This window comes from Mesoplodon bidens (genome assembly GCF_964165515.1).
Source record: "Mesoplodon bidens genome assembly, chromosome: 5".
Lineage (NCBI taxonomy): Eukaryota > Metazoa > Chordata > Mammalia > Artiodactyla > Ziphiidae > Mesoplodon > Mesoplodon bidens.
The window spans coordinates 115,714,431-115,739,477 of NC_138161.1; the positions used below are offsets into that span (position 1 = coordinate 115,714,431).

Consider the following 25,047-nt stretch of genomic DNA (forward strand, 5'->3'; position numbering starts at 1 on the left):
CACCTATTTATATCTCCTGTTCTCACTTCTAGCTAATCTCTGTACATGTTTATAATAAGCTTTTTTTTAGCTCGGGAATGCTAAGTGCTGATGTCTATTCCGTCCACCTCCCCTCCACCAACCATTTTAAGAACTGCTGATTTTGTTCTTTTCCTCCAAGATATCATTTGCCCCTTCTCCACCTGCTCAGATCATATCTGTTCCTCAATGTCCAGCCTAAACGCCACCTCTTCCAAGAAACCTGTTCTGATCACCCTTCCCAGAGTGAACTTGTTGTTCACTGACCTTCCATAGTTAGCAGTTCATCTCTACCTCAATTACACTTTCACACTTTCCACTTTTAGGTACGTACCTTTCCATGATGAAATTTGAGCTCCGAGAGGACAAGATCCCAATTTCTAGGCTCGCTTTCTGCCCATTCCCATCCCCAAGTATATAGCGGGCAAGCAGTAAGTATTTGTTGAATAACTGTATTTGAAAAGCCCATTTAGAAAGGTTCATCTAAACTGTAAAACAGCTTTATTGAAAATTCAATAAGTTTCTAAAGAAAGGTAAAAACCAGTTACAACTGAACACTAATCAGATATTTTAAGGGAAAAGAAGTTTGCACATGAAAGACATTTGATTTATTGCATTAAAAAACTTTATTTCATTTAAAAGGTCCAATATAAGCCAAATTAAACCCCAAATCGACAGCTACCCTTAGAGATATCCTGAACTAAATGGCACTGTTTTGAGTTGTGTGTCTTATTAAAGGAGATCATTTGCTATTACCACCACTGCCCTAAAAGTAGTTCTACAACAGAAGCTGGTATTATAATACATAGCAGATACTTCAGATGTCATCTTTCATGCAGAAGTTAAAAAAGCAAACAGGCTTTTCTATTCTGTGCAGGTATAAAAACCACTACAGAACAGGGCCTGAATGCCTCTGACACACAAGGTGTAACTATAAAGGAACTCACTGGCGCTGTGTCCCTTCATTCAAGCAGTCCATGTGCTTCCCCCAACAATACTAGTGCCATTAAAATACTGTTTGGGACAGTACTTTGGGATTTCCCCTCATCAGGTGCCGACCAAAGGAAGTGGTTGATCAAGCTGGGGAATAGACTATCACAAAATGGGATCACAGAGTAATGGAATAGCTTTCCTAGTGGGCAAGTGATTTGGAAGACCCACCTCACCAGTATTTCCAGTCATGGCATCATTAACGTAAAATGATGCAAGATCTAAATTCTGGTATGTGTGAGGATAAATTAAAAACAGCTTGTTACTTTATAGCTACACCTTGGGTTTCATTAGAGGCGGTAAATCTAACAGTGTGTCTAATGAGTCCTTCTGGAAATCACTTCAGCAGACAAATAGCCTGCAAAAGAGAAGACACGGCAGAGGGCATAAGTCATCCTGCCTAGGTTCTCAGCCTTCTCTTGGAGGACAGACCAGGGCCCAAGGACAGAAGTTCCCAGGAGGGAAGGAGGCTTCAGCTCCACCTAAGGAAGACCTTTCTAACAGAGCTGCTCAACAACTGAATGGACTGCTTGGTGAGGTAGAGTCACTGGAAGTATGCAAGGTGGAAAGATCACCCTTGTAGAAGAGACTCCTGTATTTGTTAAGAGGTTAGACTGGATGAACCTCAGGTCTCTTTCAATTCTGAGATTCTAGAAAATTCCCTCAGGGAATTCAGAAGAGAATTCCTAAAAGGAAAGAGAAAGCACACATATGTATACTTTTAGAATCCTCTTGAGTTTTTTCTTTTTTTCAAAAGGTACAATAGAAAATGTAGTCTGCTGTCTTCAAAATGCATATTCACCTTCCTACCACTAATAATTAGGAAGGGTCCATTATGACTTCTTTATATTATAAAGAAAAGATGGATGATTACATTTATAATTTCTGTAAATACTTTAGAAAAAAATGCTTAAAATCTAGTAGTCAATGCCCTAGAAACTTTATAGATTTTTAGGTAATATGCACAGATACAAATACATTATTAAATACAACTCACATCTGTGTTTTATTATACTCTAAAATATACAGGAATCTTGATGTACTGAAAGAGTGCAAGTAAATACAGTATTCAAGCAGTCACTATTTCTATTTACATGCTCATTAATTCTTCAAAAACCCACAAAATTATCAAATAGATCAAAATACTGTTCTGTGTTTTCACACTTTATATTCAGAAAAACCAGCTGATAATTTACAATGTCATAAAGTTTCCAGTTTCACAATACAAAAAGAATAAAATGAAATTGGGTATCATTTTGTGAAAATTTATGGAACTCTACCCAGACCTGGAAGACCCCCTACATATATGAAATCATTTTCACTGGGAAAGTGACAGTTACAGTAAAAGCAGACCCATATAAATTGTTATTTAAAAGCCTAAACATCAGCCTTTCCCCCCTCTTTTTGTTACTTAAAAGGCAGTCTTCCAATTCGGCAGGCAATTGCTTCCTTCCCTAAACAGTAGCATGTTATAAACACCCTACTTTAAATGTCAACAAGACCTAAAGGCTTTAGTATTTTAAACCTTGCCCAATATAGAAATGCCTTCCGAGAGAAACCTGATGGCGTTAACTTATGAATAACAAGGGAGTTTCTCTTTTTGATTCTTCACTAAACAATGACAACAAAAATCCCCCAATCCACTGTGGAGGCACAAGGGTGACACAGGCGATGAAGGTGTACCATCCAAAGTAGTGAGATTGAAAACTCCACTCCCCAGGACCACTTGGCTGCAATAGGGTGAAAATCATCTACTTTCTGATTTCATGAAATTTCCTTCTTCTAGGAAATTCTTTACATTTTCAAACAAAAATAGTTCAATTTTAAACCTAAACCATTCAAAACTGGGCAACAGTAGCCCGACCCCAATCTACCTCATGTCTACATCACAAATATTTTCACCCTGACTACACCCAATCAGCTGGTTTTCAATTCTAATATTATAAAAGTTGGAATTTTAAAATTTTTATGTAAAAGAAAAAAAAATGTAAAAATACATCTGCTTTCTCTCATGGTTTAATACAGTATTAGAAGGCTTTCAGATGTTTTCTTAAAAAAAATCAACATTTAAAACCAAATCTCAGCTTCATTTTCAGAAATATTGAAGTTTGGTTTAGATAATGTCTCATTTCACCCGCTCCAGCTTCCGCAAAGTGGCATTCTATTAAAACCTTTGAGTTATTTGGTCCTTTGGCAATTTGCTGTGCAATCATGCCTACTGTACCAAACTTTTATTGCCCTTAAATTTAGTTGTAGTTTTACTGATAAAACTGAAATCTAGTGTCCTTATCTCTTCTTTCACGATAGTGTTGCTTGTGTGAGCAGATTAGGGTACACAGTGTCCCAAGTAATTCCTGGCACTGCAAAACCAAATTACATAATTCCACAAAGCCATGTGCCATCAAAGTGTTTTCCTCTGGTCAAGTCTATTTCAAGTTTCTAGAAGTCTCTTTTGCAAAACTTGCCTTTAAAACTCTTCTTCCTAATGTTACCTCATTTCTTCTATTCGCCCACTCGGTCATCTTTCCTCTTAGGCTGAATTTGTACGTGAATGAGAAAGTGCCTTCTTCCTGAAAAGCACAGTCTGAAGCATCAGTGCCAGAACTCCCTCCCTGGACCTCTGGCTCAGCCGGTCAGTAGGTCTCGGAATCGGAGTCGTTGAGCTCGTCCACATCAGTGTATAAGTACTCCTGTTCCCCGCTGACGTTGTTGAAGCTGCAGTAGGAGCTGGGCTCATTCCTCATGATGGGCAAGGCTTCGAAGCTCACTGTTTTTGAGGTGTTTGTATAACGGTTAATGGCATTGAATGTCAGAGATGATAAAGGACTACTTGATGAGACAGGCATCATGGTGGCCAAAATGAGAGCGAGGCAATCAGCCACATCCTTGTTGGGAGCACAGGCCAAAGCTGGGGTATAGCCTAGAATTAAAGATAAAATTTAAAAATTACTCATCCTAAGACTCACTTCACGAATACAAGGAAATAAGCCTAAAGGCCTTCAACTTTACACATACTTTAAATTACCTAGCTTATATAATAAATTGGTTTTACTGGAATGACTCAGAACTTTCCAGTAAGTAGAGAAAGAGGAAAGTCATAGAAATTTAGGGTGGGAGGAGACCTAACAGACTACATTATAGCAGAGGAAACTGAGGCCCACGATGGATGATTCCTCCACTATCTCACAATTTATCTCTATCCATCCAGATTCATAGACAATATCAGACTAGAATAAGGGGAAAAAAACAGACTGATCAATCTTTGTTCAGAATGGTGGGAGAGTCTTACTGTTAATTTGTCGTTCTGTAAGTGCTTACAGGCTGAGAAACCTAAATGTGCACAGATTCATGAATGAGGCTCTGAGAAGGTGCTCAAAAGATGCTTGTTCAATGAATGACACATGGCCATCAATTAACTTTTCTTTTAGGGTCATAGTCCACTGAAGAAAAACAGATAAAGTAAACAGGTTTAAAGCTCCTAAGTCAAAACAAATGTTTCCTTTGTATATGTTCCCTTCTTTAGCAGAAGAAGACTGACTTTAGCCCTAAGGCACCAGAGTATCAATACAACAGAGTAAGGAAACACTTGGTTGGGTAGGGAGAGAAGATGGTGAGAACATACAGCCTAATTTAATCATCAACCTCTGTTGTTACTGGAGCAATTTATAACTGGATCATTAATTTGAAGGTTAGAATTGATTGTAAAATAAGATGGGTACTTACTATGACTTGCCAGCTTTGGACTGTGATTACTATTTAACATTGCAAAGTATGTCAGAAGACATCAGGTCACAGGCGACCTTCATTATCATCTGCTATACTATCCCTTCCATCTCTTTATAAGGAAAAGCTATATAAAACCTTGAAAATGATCAACAAAGATTGCCTACTGGCTACTGATTTAGAGCCTCACAGTGTGACCAAATATCTTATACAAGTTAGCGATTTACGCTCCTGATTTTAATCTATATAGTTGCTGTATTTCCAGAAATGTAATTTACTGATAATGAAAGTGTCTTTTATAGCTAGGAGAGTCTGAACTTATCTTAGTGGGTGATACCACTCACTTCTATGGATTTCATGACTACATTTTACTAAGGATTCCCGAATCTCTATGTCCAACCTAGATCTTGCTGACTTTGGGCTCCAGATCCATATATCTACATCCAGTTACCCACTTGGAGTTTCCAGTGAACTTTTCTCATGTCCCTAACTGAACCCAGCTCTTCCTCCTACATTCTCATCTTAAACAATGGCACTTCCCCCACACATCACCCCACGCCAGGCTGCAGGCGACTTCTTCCCTCCCCGAGTTCCATCAAAAGGGCTCTAGAAACATCAACGTCCTTTCATCTCCAATGTCTCTGCCTTAATTCTGCCCACCCCCTCCTTCCACCCCTAACCGTGAACTTGTTTCCTAGTCTAGGCTTGCTCCCCTGCAGACGAGCTGCTGACTCCCTGATACACAGATCCTTTGCCACTTGACCTGAGAGACTCTGGCGTAACTCAGTACTCAAGTTGCCTTGCGTTGTATCTCTAAATACGTCAACGCTCTCTCCTTAAAAAGTTTTCTCCCCACTTTTTACTTGTCCTTTGGATTTTGGCTCAGAACGCACTTTTGGGGGATGCCTTCCCCGATATCTCTCATGGCATTCTAGGGTTATTCTAACTGAACTGCTTCAAGGGCCTTGTGACAGCCTGTTTATATGCTCTGCCATTCAAGGAAGTAGGCTGTCTTACTCTATACTGTATCTGCAGGATTTAGCACGGTTCTCGGCACATCATCACCTAACATGTGGGGCCATTGAGCCCCACATGGCCGGGCGCTCTTCTAACTGCTTAGAGTAGATCTGTGAGTGCAGCTGACAAAGACTCCTGCCCTCATATGTTAGAAGATAAACTCTATGGAAAAAAGAATGAGGAAGGAGTAGAGCAGGTTAAACAAGAACTGAGAATGCCATGGGGGGTGTGCAGCAGGCTGCAGTATAAAAAGGGTGGTCAGGATGGGATTCACTGAACAGATGACATTTGAGTTAAGACTGGAAACAGGTGAAGGGTTTAGTCAGAGACTGTTGGGGGCAGAGTGCTCCAAGCAGAGGAAGCAGCCAGAACAAAGATGACAATGCATGTACATCCCTGGTGTGAGGCGCCGCCACAGCGGAATGCGACGACGGAGGAAGAGTAGGAGGTGAGGTGGGAGAGGTAATGGGGAGCGGGATGACCCAGTAGGGCCTTGGAGATCATTTAAGGATTCTCAGTAAACTGAGATTCAGAGGGAAGCATCTTCCCATGTATTCTAAAAGGATCCTGGCCAGGGTGGTAAATGAGGGAAAAAAGTGGGCATATTTTGAACATACTCTGGAGGTGGGTCAGTAGTACACGCTGGTGGACGGTGCCCTGGGTGTGAGAGGGGTCGAGGAGCAGCTGTAAGGATGGGACCGGCCACCAGCTGAGCCAAGGGTGGCTGTAGGCACAGCAGGCTTGGCAGAGGGGGAGAGAAAGGCCCATCAGTTCAGTTCTGGACGTGTGCATTAGACATCCACTGTCTATTAGGCAGCTGGAGACAGAAATTTAGGAATTCTCAGCACAGAGGTAGTGTTTAGAACCAAAGGACTGGATGAGGTCACCCAGGGAGTGAATGTAGGTAGGGAAAGCAAAAAGAACTGAGTACTGAGTCCGAGAGCCCTCCAATATTAACAAGCTGTGGATAGTGCAAGAAATTATAACTAGTACTGTAGGAGGAAAACTAAGAAAACGTGGAGTCCTGAAAGCCAAGTAAAGAAAGTTTATCCAGAAAAAGGGATACACCTAAAACTAATATAATACTGTATGTCAGTTATACCTCAATAAGAAATGAGTAAAATAAAAAATAAACAAAAAATTTTCAGTTCCAGTAAATATGGTTATTTAATCTAACCAACAAAGTAGTGAGTTATAAATCCTCACCCAGTTATCAATTCAAGGAACCAGGCATTTGTGAATGAAGAATGTCCTAGGGACCTCCCTGGTGGCGCAGTGTTAAGAATCTGCCTGCCAATGCAGGGGACATGGGTTCAAGCCGTGGTCTGGGAAGATCCCACATGCTGCGGAGCAACTACGGAGCCTGCGCTCTAGAGCCCGCAAGCCACAACTACTGAGACAGTGTGCCACAACTACTGAAGCCCCCGTGCCTAGAGCCCGTGCTCCGCATCAAGAGACGCCACCGCAATGAGAAGCCCACACACCACAACGAAGAGTAGCCCCCGCTCGCCGCAACTAGAGAAAGCCTGTGCACGGCAACGAAGACCCAACATAGCCAAAAATAAAATGAATAAAATAAAATAAACAAACAAACAAAAGAATATCCTAAAGAAGGATATCAAATCGTATGTATTCTCTCCGACTCTCCCTCTTATCCTGCCCTGAAGTGATCTGTACCTACTGGTCCCGGGAACAGTGTGCAGCACAATGGAAAGTATGGAGATTTCTGGGGGGAATAGTGGACACTAGCTATGGTAAACTGCAGCCTTCACATCCCTTATTCACATATGTTTTCAATTCCACATTAAAAGCCTTTTCTTATTTTTAAAGAAGGAATAATCAGTTGTGTCAAATTCTAATGTGTCAAGTGAAAGGAGAGGTGACTCTTAGCATTGCAGTGGTCACTGGTGACCTTGCTGAGAACCGTTCTGTAGTGCGGTGGGGGTAAAAGCCTGACCAGGGGGGATGCACGAGAGCAAGAAAAAGGAGAAGTGGAGAGAGGTGGAGAGCCAACTTTTGAGTAACTGCTGCAAAGGGGAACAGAGAAATATGGCAACAGCTGGTAGGAGCAGTGGGAGTAATGAAAGATTTTTTAAGATGAGAGAAATAACGTTTTTATGCTGATAGGAATAATCTAGAAAGATTCCTACAAAAAAAGTCATTATTACAGGACACGAAAGCAAAGAATCGCTAAAGTGACAGTCTCAAGTATGCAGAAGAGGATAGGACCTAGTGCATAAGTGGGAAGATTAGCTTTAGACAAAACCTGGCATTTAAGTAAGGGCCTTGATATATATTTGTTGACAGAACAAATTCTTTGAATACTAAGATAAACAAAAGTGGTATCACTAAACCAAAGTTAGTAAACCCCAACTCTGATTTAATAAATACATGAAACTCAGAAGTTCACCTGTTAGATGGACTTTTCCTGCTTCTCTTGCCCTTATTCCCTTTGCCACAAAGTATAAGTCCTAGTCAGTATTAACTTCAGCTCTTCTCTTTGACCAATAAAAAATATCCAAGTCTACTTTACTTCAAATATGGATCATCGAAAGACGAAAGCTTCTAACAGGTTAAGGAAAGAGAACACAGAAGCTACTTACCATTTTCATCTACTGCAAGCACACTTGCTCCTTTCCCCAAAAGTTCTTGAACCACCATTGTTAGCCCATTTCGGGCAGCAACATGCAGAGGTCTGGAGGGAGAAAAATATGTGTACACGTACATGTGTGCATGCCCATGTGTGTGTGTGCTCGTTCACTCTCTCCATCCTGGTTGGTGAAGACCATTTTTGCTTGGCTGTGCAGATCTAGAGATGCAAACTGGAGGCCCGTGGTCCTGACAGCAATGAAGATGGGAGCAGGGCACGGCAGAGCCAGCATGCAGTGCACTGTCAGGCCTTGTCATGCACCTGAGCTCAGCACTGGGCCCATCAACAGGTTTCCACCTTCACCAAACTCTTTTGTGAGTTTCCTTCAAAACTCAATGTTTGAAGAGATTTTACTAACTGAACTGCCTTCTTAAGTTGTTTTAAGAAATGTGGTTGGCAAACACGTATAATAGAATATACAATAAAAACTGTAAATTGCAACAGCACAAATTCCAACAGGCTCTGAAAACAGTTTACAGGTTCCATGACTCATTTTTGGACCCTTAAGGGATCTGACTGATACATGAATGGGAACCAGTATTATAAGGTTTTTCCCTTTACTAAGTCTCAAAGTAGAACAGCAAATGAAAATGGAGAGAGGACAATGGGAGACACTGATCCAGGATTTAAGGAGTCACCTGGAGGCTGGCGGTTCACAATTAGAACTTGATTATTTCTGAAATCTCTCTAGCTTACAGACACGTATAAAACTTTTTGCCTCATTTACTGCTAGTGTCAAATAATGTATTATTCCAGTTGGTTGCCATAAAACACACAGAACAGTATTACTTTCCTCCATAAAACTGGATTGAGAACACATTTCAATTCAAAAGCTTTTTTAGTAATATGCCTTTTAATTATGCTGATTTTAGAAATGAGTTTTGTCACTTATAAGAACTGTTCCTTATTTTTTAACTGATTCTGTGACAGACTGATTCCAATGGTCCCATGTTAAAAAAGAACCCCATTAATCATTTTTATAATTATAGATCACAAGGTTTACACTAGACACTGAAAGTACTCACGTTTGCAAAGCTGCATTGGTTGCATTGATGAGGTTTCTATCTGTTATCTTTTCCAGTATTAACAAGGCACTAGTTTCATGACCCTAAAATTATGGCAAATAACTCTTAAAAACTTCAGCACCATTAAAAATAAATGTATACACTCAATACACCCCAACCCTAGTCCATGTAACATACACATCACCATACATATGCCATGCATTTTCTTGGCTAATGCCTTAAATATTTGCCCGAACATGTGTTGGTGTAATGGGGTTACAGAAGAGGACAGGAATATTTAAGGTCAGAGAAAGACAATCATTACGTTTAGGCTTGTGGTCCAAAACTTACTTGGCTTACTGGAAACTTTCATATACTACGGTGCTTAACACATCAGTATTTTTTCCCAAGAAATCTGATGTCAGTGATTATTAGAGAGGTTTGGTCCCTAGCTCTGTTCATTTTAGTTAAGTGGAAAAACTTTAAATGCCACTGTTAATATTAACAATGAAAATATATCCTTAAGATGTGTACCTACCTTGCTGCAAGCCAAATGGAGGGCGGTGTTTTTACTGTTATCTTGTAAAGTCAGATCTGCACTAGCACTGCTAACCAGCATCTCTGGGAGGAAAAATTGTATCAACTCTTTTGCTTATGAACATACACCTCAGATTACTAATAACTCACTGTAGAGAAATGAAGACAGAAAGGAAAAATATCCCTCTAGCAAAATCTTAAGTGCAAAAAACACACTGTAACATAAAGGTCTATACCATATTGTTATACTGTTGTATAAGTAACAGACAAGAAAAACAGCAACTAACATTCCTTTTGTGAGGCCTTACTAAATTTCAAAGACTGTTTTAAGTGCTCTGGATTTATAGTAACTTATTTACCCCTCAAAACAACCCTACAAAGTAGATACTGTATTTTTCTCACTTTATACATGAAAAAATTGAGGCAGGAGGTTGCTTAGTTGGCAGATCTAGAACCACATTCGATCTGACTCCAGAGCCAGGGTTCTTAACTACTATCCTAACACTGCCTGCTAACGTCACTATTCAATCAGTAAGGGCAAATGGAAATACTGTGGGCCTAAATGAAAACGTGGGTGTAAGCAAGGTTTTAAATCTCAGAAGCGGTGAGATAACTAATGCAAAATTCAGTGAACTAGAGTCAGATGGGAGCTACATTATACATAAGCAATATCCACACTTAGAGTAGTAAAAGCCTTAAGCAGTTTCTTTACCAACTGTATTTGTCTGTCCGTTTTCTGCAGCCATCATGAGAGGTGTTTTCCCAGAGGAGTCCACAGAGTTAACATGAGCATTATGGCTGAGCAGCAGCTGCAAACACTCTACATGGTCTGTGAAGGCGGCCGCGTGAAGAGGAGTTCTGCACACGGAGAAATGGGAAGACTGGACTAAATCTGTGCACTGTATACTCTTAATTTATGAAAGCAGTTTTCAAGGGTTTACATACTAGGCATTGCTTGGATACAAATAGGCTTAATGGGGGGAGCTTACTAACTCCTGCCACAAAAATTTGTGTTTCTGATAATACAGAAGTCCCTTAATTAAACTAGTATAAATAAATTATGAAATTGCCCAAAAAATTACATCATTAAAGGAAATTCTGAAAGAAATAAATCCTGACCCAAATACAGACATCTATTACAAATGCTGGACTCTTCCTATTTAGAAATCTGTTAACTTTACTAAAAAGAGTCTTTGGGTAACACACATCTTTTTTAAAAAGGGAAATCTTTTAGCCAGGAAGACTGGCTAAAAGTCATGGTAGAAAAGCCTTTTATAATGAGTATGTAATTAAGGTTTTATAACAATTTATACTTGTAAATATAAAATCAACTTTTAGTTAATAATGGGGTCTCTTTAAATTCTTCCACACTAATCTAGTAGTTAAAATTTCCTACATGGTTGACTTCCTACCTTCCTTTGGAATCTGTGGCGTTCACGCTGCTGGCGCCTAACGTGTCAATTAACATCTCAGCAGCACCTTCGTTGTCGTTTATCCTGTGAAGGTAACAAGGTGATCACTCTCACAGCCATGGTGTATTTCTCAACCACTCAAACCAAATCCGATTCATTCTGCCTTTACTTACACAGCACAATGCAATGGACTGAAAGCATTTCCTTCCGTTTTCTGGAAAACGTCCTGTTCTAAAAGGAGTTCTACACATGTCTCGTGACCTAAATAAGTAAATGAGGATCAGATATTAAAATCCAAAAAGGATACTGAGGTGCCCATGCACACCAACATATCCCTACAGATAAGGCTTTACATGGACTACAAGTCATCAGTTCCCTGAACCCATTAAACATCACATTTTTAGGCACTTTGGAATTCAATGTACAACCTCAGGACCTAAAGTACAGTAGCTTCTTACAATAATTTAATATCAGTTTATTATTATTTGTGTGTGCGTGTGTGTGTGTTTTGGCTGTGTTGGGTCTTTGTTGCTGCGCATGGGCTTTCTCTAGTTGGGGCGAGCAGTGGCTACTCTTCATTGTGGTTGGTGCATGGGCTTCTCATTGCAGTGGCTTCTCTTGTTGCAGAGCACGGGCTCTAGGCTCGCTGGCTTCAGTAGTTACGGTGCATGGGCTCAGTAGTTGTGGCACATGGGCTTAGCTGCTCCATAGTATGTGGGGTCTTCCCGGACCAGGGCTCGAACCCATGTCCCCTGCACTGGCAGGTGCATTCTTAACCACTGCGCCACCAGGGAAGTCCAATATCAGTTTATTATGGACATGACAAATATTTACTTTGTGGGGAAAAAAAATTAGTCTCATTATTCTTTTCTATGGTGACCAGTTAGAGCTATTTGGGCTTTATTTTTTAAAATGTCCTATTTATATAGCATAGTATAACTTTCAAAATAATATATGTTTATGCAGCATAATTAATTTCAAAATTTGAATATTTTCTGGCTCTACTAAGGAGTTAATGGTAAAATCTTAAATTCTATCGAAGTGTTCAGAAGAAGTACATGTCCCTGTCCCCACCCCATTCCCCAGTTCCACTCTCTAGTGACCACTAGTGACCATTATTACCTTACAGTTCCAGAAAAATTTCAGGCATATACAACTGCATGCACATAAACACTTCCTTTTTAAAAAATTTTTACACAATTGGGATGTTCTGTTCTGCAACTTGTTTTTTACTTTAAAAACTATATATCTTCCCACAGTAGCATATACAGATATCCTATTGTTGAATGTTTGGAAGAACTTCACAGTATCAGAATGTATGATAAAGGATTTAATCTCTAATTATCGGTTTTGAGGTGATTGCTGGTTTTTCTTTGTGATATTATCAACAACGTTGTAAATGTTCCAGTACTTAAAAAGTATTTATTTCTAGGAACAATTTTCTAGAAATGATCTTGCTGGGTTAAAGGTCAAGTATATTGATTACTAATAGGTATCAGGCCCACAGTTTTTAATAGCAACTTTGAAAACAGGGAAAAACCTCATATTTCAAACCTCATATTTTCAAACCTGAGATTTTCAAACCTCAGATTTTCTTAATCCAATTTTCAAAGCCAGGGTTTTAGTAAAAGTACCCCCACTGCTGTATTAATGGCAGAAAATGAAATGTTGCTTCTTTTATTTCATTAGTCATTTGGGATGTGCGTTAGGAATAAATTAGATTCTTAAACAGCCTCTTTGCTTCCAGGGCTTAACATCTGACTAACAAAGTGATGCTCTATTTCTTTTCTTTTTTAATTACTCTAACATTCTCAAACAATTGTTCATCTTAATCTTTATCCTATAATTGTTTTTACAAGGAAAAGAAAGTATGTTTTAGGAAACCTATGGTTATGTTCCATCATCTGTCAGTTGTTTCATCCAGTGATTCTCAACTGGAGCAATTTTAGCCCTCAGGGGACATTTGGCCATGTCTAGAGACATTTTTGCTTGTCACAGCTGGGGACGGGGTAGGGAAGGACTATGGCATCTAGTGGGTAGAAGCCGGGGCTGCTGTTAAACCTCTTGCATGCACACGACAGTCACTCACAACGAAGGATTATCTGGCCTCAAAGGTCAACAGTGCTGAGGGTGGGAAACCCTGCTTCAATTCTCCTTCTCCAAATGTTAACTCATGGCCAAGAAGTAACCAAGGAAAGTTGTCCAGTATTGATTTGAGAGTCTCTTATTTTCCTGGGATAGCAGTTCTCAAGGTGTGGTCTGGGGAGCTGCAGGGTGATACTGCAAATTATTCTTTTCTTTAACGAGCCATCAAATAAATGTGCCACTCTATTAATATTTTTTTGAAAAATAGTTGTTTTTCATAAAAATGCTATTTTTATTAACATGTAATGGATTTATTATTATTTTAAAATAAATTAATAAATATCCTTAAATTTCTCAGTCCTAATTTCCAATACAGTAAATACTAACAGCTATAAGCCACAGGTCCTGAGACTGAAAGATGTGAGAATCACTGCGTAGACTGTGGATGGCAAAAGGGAGTCCCGGGGCTCTGGATTCAGCAGTCATTACTGGGGTCATGTCAAGCTGAAAAATTCTTCACTTTGTGTCCTGGTTTATAAAAGTACATAGGATAAAACTGGTCTCTTCATGTTTTAGAGGGATATTCTGAAGATGCTTATAGCTTCATAAAAATTGATACATTTTTAAAAGGAACACATGAGATCATGGAAGTATTCTTAGTTCTGTGACTGAATGACTATATAAACTGGAAATCTGAACTTTAAAGTTGGGTATGCATAACCAGTTCCCTTCTAAAGCTCTGTCATCATTCCATTTTAATTTTGAGAGAAAGGTTGTTTTCTATCCTGTTGGAGTGCTTCCAATTTTTTTTTTAGCTGTACAATAATTACTAGTCAAAGTAAAACTATTTTACATATTCTACTCTCAGAATGCCAAATTATAAAATAGGCTTTTGGCTGTAAATATGGTATTAATTTTACACTGCCTGTACAGTCTTTGTACATATAGCCAACACACATCTAATTCCTTTCAGCTCAATTCAGAATCATCACCAATTCTGCTACAGTCTGGAAATTAGACACATCTGTTATGATCTTTAAATGGCAACCAGGCATGTAGTTTGTGCAAAATTTTGTGTCTTGTACACAGCGTGCTCAGAGAGTCTAAATTCAGCAGTGATAGAGTACGAAACTCACTTTAGGAAAACCGTGTTCTCCGGAAAGACGTGGTAGGAATGTTATAATAAATAGCAACTCTCCAAAGAACAGTTACAGCAGTATTTTTACAACTAAATGCTCTACCTGAGGAAAAATACCTTACTGTGTGATTTTTCCAATGGTTAATTCTCACTGACTTAAAAAAAAAAAAAAGAACCAATAAAAGTCTGTTTCAAAATAGTTTTATCTGTGGATGTTTTCCTACTATTTGGTTTTCCTTATACTTGTAAGATGTCAAGTTACATTATAAAGACAAACCAATTTCAATGGCAAAATACAGTATCTTCTTTGACTTAGGATTTATCTTGGACAACTTTGCTATATTCATTAAATACCAACTTTAGTGAGTTGAAAAAGGAAGAAGAGTTGAAATCCAAAGGTTTTATAGTTTTCAAAACTATTCTGGCTAAGGATCTGAGGTAGTAAAATATGAAACTGACTAAACCAAGCTTTTGAATTAGCAATATATTTAACTATTCAAGTTTTCTATGGCACCATCAGTACTCAGAGTTGCAAAATGACCAAATGTAGCTACAGGTCAATCCTCAAGAAGAGATCAAAGCTTTCTCAGAGCAAAAGAATAGAGCTCTCAATTCTGATACAAGAATTAATATGAAAGTCAAACTACTGTATCTAGAAAATGTTTATGAAAATGTTTAAATTATAATTTTGCAAGATTCAGATTTCTCCTCTTTTACCACAACTCAACAATTATTTGTCAAAATGGCTCCCAGTAAAAGAACCACATCAAACAGTGTATTACAGAAAGATAGGAACCTCCTCTCTGGCAAGGCAGTCAGCTGAATTTTATAACAGCCACTATGCTTATTTTTTTAAGCAAGTGGATATTATATAAAGAGGCAATTTCTATCTTCTGTACATTTTGAGGGAAAGTTGTTAGAACTGTCAACTAGTTTTGTAGATGTGCTATTACAGCTAACAATAACCTGAATGCTACATTGAAATTCAAAACAAATAAAAAAACCCCTCTCATCCCTGATAAAACCCTAAGCATACACTTAGGCAGGACTGATGTTTTACACTGCATATAACGTACCCAAATGTTTTCTAAGATGATCAAATCTCAGTATGCTCTGTTACTTACATTATTTTAGTGACACTTCAAAAGCCAAATCCCATTTTTCACATCTATCCTTTAAAAATAGCTTTATACTTCTCTGATTGACCTTTAATGAGTCTACCTGTAAAAGGACTTAACTGTGATGGTTAGTCTCCAGGAAGCTAAAAGTAAGTCTGTTATAATCATGCAGCCAAGTTTACTTAACCACAAACGTGTCCAAGTTTCTAGTTTCTACTTCCGTGATTTATTCTACTAGGATTTTATTCCCTTAAAATGTTGAACATACATGTTACTGTTGATATAAGGATCTTAACTTGCAACGTGCTCAGAAAACATACACAGATTTCAGCCTAGAATATGATACATTTTCAGTTTCTCTTACTTTTGTCATTTTTTCCCTAATAACAAGTACATTTAGAAAGAAAAATATAATAAAAATACAAACATAACTATATAAAAGACATTGGAAATATTATAAAAGTATATTAATATTAATAACAAATAATATTAATATTATTAATAATGTTATAAAAGTAATATTATAAAAGTATCTTAAAAATGCAAAATACTTATTGAAGCAAAAGTCTAAAAAACTTTTAAACTTAGTGACTGCTTATCTCAAAACATCTGTGACAACCAGCATCTTGGCTTTGGCACGACAAGGCACTGGAGTAAGCCATAACTACATGGTAGGTCATTCTTAATATATCATTCTCATGAAAGTCAGAATGTGTTAGTTGTCTCTCTGTGGTACATAACGGGCAGGTAACGTGGGTCTATGTCTGTGTACTTAACCGTTGTAGCAAGCCCAGTGAAGCGCCGTGTATCCATGATTGTCAGCCATGGCTGGATTTGCATCCATAGATGCTGCTGACTGCAGAAGAGCTCCGAGAACACCGATGTGTCCACAGGCAGCTGACAAGTGTATTGGTGTCCGGCCCCTGCTATCTCGTAATAAGCACTTAGCACCATGTTGAAGCAATGCATCTACACACTCTTCATGGCCTGTGACTGCCTGAAAGAAAAATTATTTGCATGTAGCTGAATACACTAGGTTGGGCACTCCATGCTAATTATTGCTAATTACGAATTTTAAAGTCCATATTCCCCATGTCCTCCCACCAATCAAGGCATTTATCATATTTTGAGTAACCCAGTATTTTTACTGAAAGTGGCTTAAAATTTAAAGCAGTGACTTTGTCAAAATAAAAGTAAATATGAAAACCAGGAATAATGGGACTTCTAGTTCAACAAAAAAAATATTTCAAAGGTGAAAAAATTAAGACAAAAACATATAAGAAAATAGTTGTGATAATGGAAAAAAGTAAAACTGACATCAATTCTACTCAAGGCTTTAGGGTTATAAAAATTCTTTTAAATAAATAAATTAATTAATTAATTAATTTTTGGCTGCGCGGGGTCCTCTTCACGCCCTCCAGCCATGGTGAGTGAGGGTCACTCCTTGCTGCGGTGCGCGGGCTTCTCATTGAGGAAAACAAGCCCCAGGCACCCAGGCCCCAGCAGCCGCGGCACACAGGCTCAGTATTTGTGGCTCGTGGGCTCTAGAGTGCAGGCTCAGCAGTTGTGGCGCACGGGCTTAGCTGCTCTGCGGCACGTGGGATCCTCCCGGACCAGGGTTCAAACCCGTGACCCCTGCACTGGCAGGCGATTCCCAACCACAGCACCACCAGGGAAGTCCCCTAAGATTTTAAAATTCTGTTCCAACATTATTCTTCTCTGGATTAAGTTGTGTTTTGTGGTTGTTAAAAATTAGAGTTCAAAAACTAAGACAGTGAAAGAAACAGTAAAGATTATTTGGTAAAAATTAAATGAAGAAAAATATAAACACAGCCTAGTTCAGTTTTAGGTAAAATGAGGTCATAAAAACTTTCAGAAAGGAAGTGAGAACACTCTGCTTACCCCTCTGTGCAGTGCCGTCCTTCCCCATTTATCTTTGGCATCTACGTTTGCTCCTTTGTTCAGCAGTGAGTAGACACAGTCCGTGTGCCCGTTGAGCACAGACAGCATCAGAGGAGTCCTGGGTAACAAAAGGAGCAGCTCCGTCACCACCGAGACTTCGTCCATGAAAATACACTGTGCTGGCCTGCCTTCTAAACATGTCTTTCTGTGATGCAACTTTAAAGTATACTTAAAAAACTGTATTTGATGTTACTCAGTTACACACTATGACAGACTTACTAAAATAGGGAGGCAAAGGTATGAAGATTAACAAACATCCTAAAACTAATTTAAAAATTAGTAAAACTTACTGTCCATTTCCATCTTGAATATCTACTGCATTCTGTGGTTCTGCATTTCCTATTAGTAGCCGTAAGCATTCCGAATGACCATTTGTTGCTGTAAAGTGATATTCAAAAATTTCAGCAATTATATATCTATAAAATGATAAAATAGAAAATGTCCATCTTAAACCACATTTGCTAGATATAATTTTGGAATATTCACTGAATCTAACAGGCAAGAAAGAAAATGCTCATTTTATTTAGCTCTCTGGTGGTACCAATGTGGTCAGGAAGGGCTGCCTGCCTCCAGCCAAGGGATGAAATCATGATCAGACAAGTCAATCACATCAACCCCATTCTCCTTTGCCAATGATTGGTTTCAAGTTCTGCCCACTGAGATGTGAAGAAGTCTGGAGGACGTCTAGGAAATATTTTTATTCTCGATAGTGAAGGTCCTCCTTCTTTCCCGATTTTAGATGTGATCCTTGGGAATGCTTCAAGGAAATTGTTTGGTCCATCATTTTTTTTTAAACTGGATTCACAGATACTCAGTACACAGCAGCTACTGATGAGTGTTTGTATCGTCTAAGCTCAACACCCAAAGCATCAGGCATAAGATCCCTGTGGGAAAGGACTGGCTCACATCCAGAACCAATGTCCTTTCCATGATTTAAGAGTAAGATGCTCCCCAGCAGGTCTCCAAATTTCAAAGGCATCCTGGTTCTAACCAAGGCTTGCATTTATTGAAGAGGTGGGTGCTAACAGTAACCTGTAACTCTTTCAGTGGGTAGGACTTATGAATTACATGGCATTGGTCAGCCACTTCTGAGGGACGTACTAGTGTCTTGGTTCAATATTTATCTATTAAGAGTGCAAACACTCCATGAAAGCTTTAAATTAGCTCTGCAAATAACGTGCTTACAATATAATTTTTCAAGTTGCAGAATAATATACAACTTCACTCTTTTTCAGAATAAGGTAACAGAAAATGATAGCATTTTGACTTCTTATTTTTACCATATAGCAGTTTATATACATATCCTTATTAGGACTTTTAATCCATGATTAAAATTTATGTCTTTGAGCCCTGCTTGATTATCTGATAGTTCCTGAAAGGCTTCTCTGGAGCAACAGTGGGTGTTACCTATAGTCTTCTAAAATGCAAGTTTTCCAAATGACCAGAAGCAAAGTCCCAGACCTACATTCAAATGGATCCACTTTAAGGATCACCCTATAAAAACAGACTAAGTGAAATGAATCTAATCATATGAAGATGGCCTATGGGGGATGAGACAAATACTTGGCTAGGATTTCTTCACATATACCAGTCTTGAATTCATTATTTAAAATTAATACTGCCTTGTAGTAATTCCTGTAGAGAGTTGTGAATCTGCATCTGCCAGTGGCACAGCGGGTACTGAGTCATCACAGTGGCATTGTTATGTAGTTTTGCATTTTCACACATCTACAACATCACAAAACACTCCATGGAGTAGTTCTTGCATAGCAGGCACTCTGTATTCCTGTCTGATTAATGTTTAATGCAGTATTCTGGTACAGTAAGTAAAATGTTTATCAGTTATTAAATGAAAGCACATACCAATCCAAAATAATTTCCATCAAAAAGCAGTAAAAAAAAAAAATTGTATTTGTTTTTGTTGATAAAGTACTTCAGAAGTTAGACTATTATATAAATCCAATTTCTAAGGTAGATATTTTTTTAAAGTGATTATAATCTTGCTGTTGGTTTTTCCCTGACAGTAGAATCATTAGAATTGTTAAAGTCAAAATTGTTAAAACAATTACCAGGAGTATAATATACAAGAAATTGGAAAAGAAGAGCATTAGATGGAACATGGTAAATAAAATCATTCATAGTCTTTGACATACCTGCTGCATGTATAGGTGTTCTCTTCAAAATGTAATCTTTGACTAAGATTGAGGCTCCCTGATTAATGAGAACATCCACACATTCTACATGGCCCTTAAATGCTGCAAGGTCCAAGGGTGTTCTTCCACTACTGTTTCTCACATCAAGATCTAACAAAGACTGTACTAACACTTCTAGTGCTTGATGGTGACCATGATAGGCCTGGGAATAAATAAAAATATAAATTAAAAAAATACATATTTAGACTGACTTCTTAGAAACCCTAGAAAACATAAAGGGAGTAGTAAGCCAACTTGCCTTACATCATTATATTTGAGATAATCTAAAACTTCTGTATTGATAATTCAGAAAGTTACCTACAAATTTTTCTAATAATCAATTAGTAGGCTACAGTGTTAGGGAATGGGTATTCCACAAATAATAGAAGTTCAAATGACAGGTGATCTTTTCATGAGTATACAATGTCTGGTTCATGGCAGACATTCAACGACGTGTGACATGGGTTCAATGAAAGCTTTCATTCTAAGTCTATGATTCCAGAGCCCGTGTTCTTCGTCACAGTTCAGTGCCCCCACTTCACTCCCCGATAAAATGTTACTACACTTAAATCATAGAGACAGTTGCAACTGAAGTTCAGCTAGTACTTGAGTCTTCTGATTTCTCAAATTAAAATGACTACTCCATCCCATAACGTGCCATCTCAAAAATAAACGTCTTTTCAAAAATATTTAGGCTGAGCCCTGCTTGAAAAACTGCCATGTGCTACGCACTGTCCTAGCAGTACAGCAGAGCAAGAAGATTGAGAGATTTGTCTGAAACCCGACTGACTGAAATCCCCTTCTTTACACAGTCTGCTTTCCAGAGAATTCATTTCAAAAACCAACATGTCAACTGAACATCTGTTACTCTTACTGGACTAGATGCTGAGCAGGACATAAGGCAATAATGACACAGCTCTGATGGGGAAGGAATATCTCCTCTGGTTCACTCACGCCACCCCTTTTAGCTAAGGGACAAGTCATTTTCTGATACTGTTCAAATCTGCAGCTTAGCACATACAGGCAAACTGTAAATGATCACATAACTTTTCATTAGGGAATTGAAAAATACAAAATTCTACCATATTTGTGCTAAATGTCACCTGCTTCTAAAAAGAGATACTTAGCTAGAAAGAGGGCCCCACAATGTACCAAAGGGCTGTAAAACCACTTCTTGTGGGAAATGTCAGAAAGTACCAGCAGGAGGTGAAGGAAGCTGCTCTGGGCCTTACTGACCTCTTGATGTTTCTGACTCCCTCAAAGGTTAAAGTGACTGGAGATCTCTGAGCTCTACTGTCTGAGGATCACATCTAACCTTGTCCCTCAATACCAGGTCAACAAAACTATGCTATTAAAATGAACTGTGAGAGGCACAGTATATGCAGAAGGTGGTATAAAAGGCAGCAGAGGGAAAATAAGGATGGCTAGAGCCAGGGTAATCTGCCACAGGAGTCTTCCCCTCACGATGGCTCTGACTGCACTGGGACAAGAGGCTTAGAAGTCTAGTATGTGCGAAGGCAGGACCAAGGCCAGTTTCCTGAGTCCTCAAGCCAGCGTGTTTTTACTGCATCAAGTTGTCCTGGACTAGGAGAGTTTGGAAGGAGAAAAATCACTTCAGTAATTTCTGAAAAACCTCCTAGAGATGGATACAAAATGCAACAGTGGTGGTATAACCACATTTCATTGAGCCTAATTATGAAATCACAAAATTGTTTCCATTTCAGCTTAAAAACACTATTTAGCACACCCATGTTAATAACAGCACTATTCTCAATGGCCATGGAGTAAAATAACTAGTTAAAAAAACCGAAGTTTTTGAGATAATGCTTCAAAAACTTGGCAAAGTGCTTAGTCTGGCACCTAGTAAGTGTTCAAGAGATGAGGCGCTATTATTATAAGAATGATGATAATGATGCAGGAAGAACTGCCTAGTCATCTGCTCAGACGTCATTTCTTGCCACCCATAGTAAAATAGCTATTTTCTCCACGCTAGCTTTGCACTTCCAGATGACTTATTATGCAAGTCTGGGAAAGTAGATAGTATGTCCAAAGACCCAAAGGGCAAGGAGAAAGGAAGCTTCAGCATGTCTTCTTAGTTATTTAGACCATGGTAGGAAGTACTGCTGGGGAGAAAGGGGGAGAAAGACAAAGCAGAAAATTCAGTGTACATGTGTCAGTGTTAGAAAATATGCCAGGAGAATATTAAAATAAAAAATAATAGTATATGTGAGAAGAAACAATTAAGTGGATCATTGAACTTGTGATACACATTAACCTAAGTAGAGACCCTTATAAGCATTTTACTCTACTTAAAATCAGAGGTCTCACAAATAGTGACAGTACCCAATTCTCCTGATTCTCAAAGTCCCCCAGCTCCCCACAACATACTTTATTTCAAAGATAAGTTCTTCTTTCAGCACAGAAAGAACTAGATTGGGCTCTGCTTGAAATTTCCTAAGGTAATTCATTTCCATATTTGACTTAAAGAATTGTCACACTCTCTTCTAATCTCCTCCTAGTGATGGACATTAAGAGGAAAACTTCAGTGGCATCTGAAGCTAGAAGGAACATTACAGACCATGTAGCTAAATCCTATAGCATGAGTAAGTGAAGGACCAGTGAACACAAACTTAGCGCCCCAAAATCACAAAGTAAGCAAAAAGTTGTAGAAATACCACAGAAATTACAGTTCTTATATCATCTGCTTAAGGAGTCAGAAGCCATTCCACTAGGGTGGGTCATTTTAAAATTCACATCTCAGGCGTATTCTCTCCTTAGGGCAGGCCTTGGGGGAAGCTCAAACCCCCTCCCCCCTACCCCCCACCCTTTTTTTTTTTTTAAGACAAACAAACAAACGAAACAAAAGTACATTCAAGAATTCTCTGAGTTAAGAAAGTTCTTACAGTTTTAACTCCATGATGATCATTATATGGACCAAAAGTTCTGGGTACTAGTTTGAGTCAACACAAACAGGTATGAGACATTTTCAGTAAACCAGCCATCAAGTTGGCTGTGAAGGCAATACTCACAGCCAAGTGTAAAGGGCTTATTGTTGCTCTATTGTCTGAATCACTCAGCATGTCTGTTCCGGAGGTTTCCATTAACTGAGAAAGAAAAGAATTTTAAGTGTCAGAAATGGTACTTTTAGACATACCACAGCAGTTATTCCTCGTCCCCCTCCCCCAAGTTCAAATCCATTTTAGAGTATAAACTGATACTTGAATATGAATTTTAAAATTCCAGACCATTATATTATGAAAACTAAATTCAGCAACCTTATGGAATGGATTATCCTGAAAATGCGGTAAGGACCACATACTAAGAGCTTTGAAAGAGGGCTATAAACTTAAGAGTTTGAGAGAAATGCCATTTAATTACCACCAAGTAAGAACCTTCCCTCCCCATGCAAACATGATTTCTGTCACTATCTTTGTTCCCAGCAATGTGTAAGACAGGCTCCGGCTCTAGTGAGAGCAAATATGTAAATACTCAGTATTAGGGGGAAAACTGACTAATTAATACTTACAACATCTAAAGGAGTTTCACTTGCAATCTGAAATAGAATTTAAAATAAAAATACTTAGTTGAGGAAGCAGTCATATACAGTAAAGAGATAAATGTTAACTACATGTCTCTATTTACATAGGGCCTTGTTAAATTCTATTCTGAACCTGTGCTTCCTTTGCCTCCAAAAATGAAGTCTTTTAAATAAACAATTGTACAATATAATAGACCACAAATCTATACACATGGGTCTCAGATTTTAGTCTAAAGCTACCATAATAAACTAAGGAAATATTACTTCTGTAGCAGGGTTCTAAATGCTATATTAAGTATGTCAACCTCTTTTTTCTATCTTTTATACCCACCCTCCTTGAATTTTGTTTCCCCTTTAAGGGAAGCAATGTTAATATAATTTATATGTAGGTCTAAATGAAGAAACCTCTAACGTGAAGCATGTGCTACACACTTCAGAATCATTTAACTTGTCTTTTACTCTCCCTTTGGTTTGGCAAAGAGGGGTGAATGGTGTATACATTCAGGAATGAGACCACAGTTGAAATAAAAAGTTCCTTTGCAGAAGATGAATCTCCCTTGTCAGGAGAGACTGACAGAAGACTGGGTCTTTCGGAATTCCTGAATACACAGGGGGAAGCTTCCTCTCACAGGAACATGTATTTCTCACATATGACACAGTTACAGTTCTTTAAAACGTTCTGGAAAACATTTAAAGGGGCAGGAGCAGTGAATGCTACATGGACATGGGGGGCTCTAAGGGAGCCCCCTCTCCAGAGATCTAATTTCCTCCTTTCTCTATGAAAGGGAAAAGGGAATGAGAGAAAGCTTAGTGAGGCAAGTATGAATTTAGGAGGGACAGGGATTCTAAAAATGTTAAAAGGCATTTGTTTCTTGGTTCATTTATTCTGTCATTACATTATTAGAATATAAACTTACATTGGTCTTTCCACAAGAAATCAGGAATCTTACCAGCTGAAGACACAGACGGTGACCATATGCAGCTGAATAATGAACTGCATTGTATCCTTGCTTGTCCCGGATCCCTGGATTTGCATCATTTCTTAATAAGTATTCCAGGCACCTATTATAGTAAGACATATTCACATTCTAAATTCTGCATTTTAACCAATGATAAAAACAGAGACAAACTCAAAACTGGAAATTTTTCTTACATTTGAGTAATGTAAAAATCATAAACACATCTACACTACATACATTTGTCATTTAAATGATATTGACTCTAAGTATCATAAAAGCACAAACAAAACGTTCGTAAGAGAATCTTCTTTATCCACAGTCTGTCAGCAAGCTCAGTATACCTGAAGACTGTTTCGTACACAGTCTATATTTATGGCACCAGCTAGTCGACTCAAACAACGTTTGACAGGATTAAACCCTTAGTGGTGGGGAGCATCCAATCTTTCTGGAATACATAGTTAGTGTGATATCTCATTAGGAAGCTCAAGAAAGGAGGTAAAAATATCTCCCAAAACCACTGTCAGAATTCAAGGATCTTGCATTAGAGACCTGAAAAGTGTGGGAACGATGTAAAAGTGGTATGTAGGTAACACGAAAGACCTTCCCATGGGAAATACACTTCATTCCTGTGCTATTAAAATATGAGGAAAGTAATTTTAAAAGGACTGTAAGATCTTTTGATGATGGCCATTCTGACTGGTGTG

The 25,047-nt window shown here is 38.5% G+C and overlaps 1 protein-coding gene across 4 annotated transcripts in view; it reads right to left on the minus strand.

Annotated features, from left to right (window-relative positions):
* Positions 1-581: 581 nt before the first annotated feature.
* The window catches only part of ANKRD28 (ankyrin repeat domain 28), a 170,122-nt gene continuing 145,656 nt past the window's right edge, over positions 582-25,047 (minus strand). For all 4 annotated transcript variants that reach the window (XM_081235948.1, XM_081235947.1, XM_081235946.1 and 1 more), the window contains 14 exons: positions 24,335-24,446; positions 23,373-23,399; positions 22,876-22,950; positions 19,808-20,009; positions 17,945-18,032; positions 17,595-17,712; positions 16,470-16,689; positions 11,525-11,612; positions 11,352-11,435; positions 10,652-10,797; positions 9,941-10,023; positions 9,424-9,506; positions 8,352-8,443; positions 582-3,928 (listed from right to left, as the gene is read on the minus strand). In XM_081235948.1, the coding sequence (XP_081092074.1) occupies positions 3,642-3,928; positions 8,352-8,443; positions 9,424-9,506; positions 9,941-10,023; positions 10,652-10,797; positions 11,352-11,435; positions 11,525-11,612; positions 16,470-16,689; positions 17,595-17,712; positions 17,945-18,032; positions 19,808-20,009; positions 22,876-22,950; positions 23,373-23,399; positions 24,335-24,446 (1,705 nt within the window). In that variant the 3' untranslated portion in view covers positions 582-3,641. The remainder of the gene's footprint in view (positions 3,929-8,351; positions 8,444-9,423; positions 9,507-9,940; positions 10,024-10,651; positions 10,798-11,351; positions 11,436-11,524; positions 11,613-16,469; positions 16,690-17,594; positions 17,713-17,944; positions 18,033-19,807; positions 20,010-22,875; positions 22,951-23,372; positions 23,400-24,334; positions 24,447-25,047) is intronic.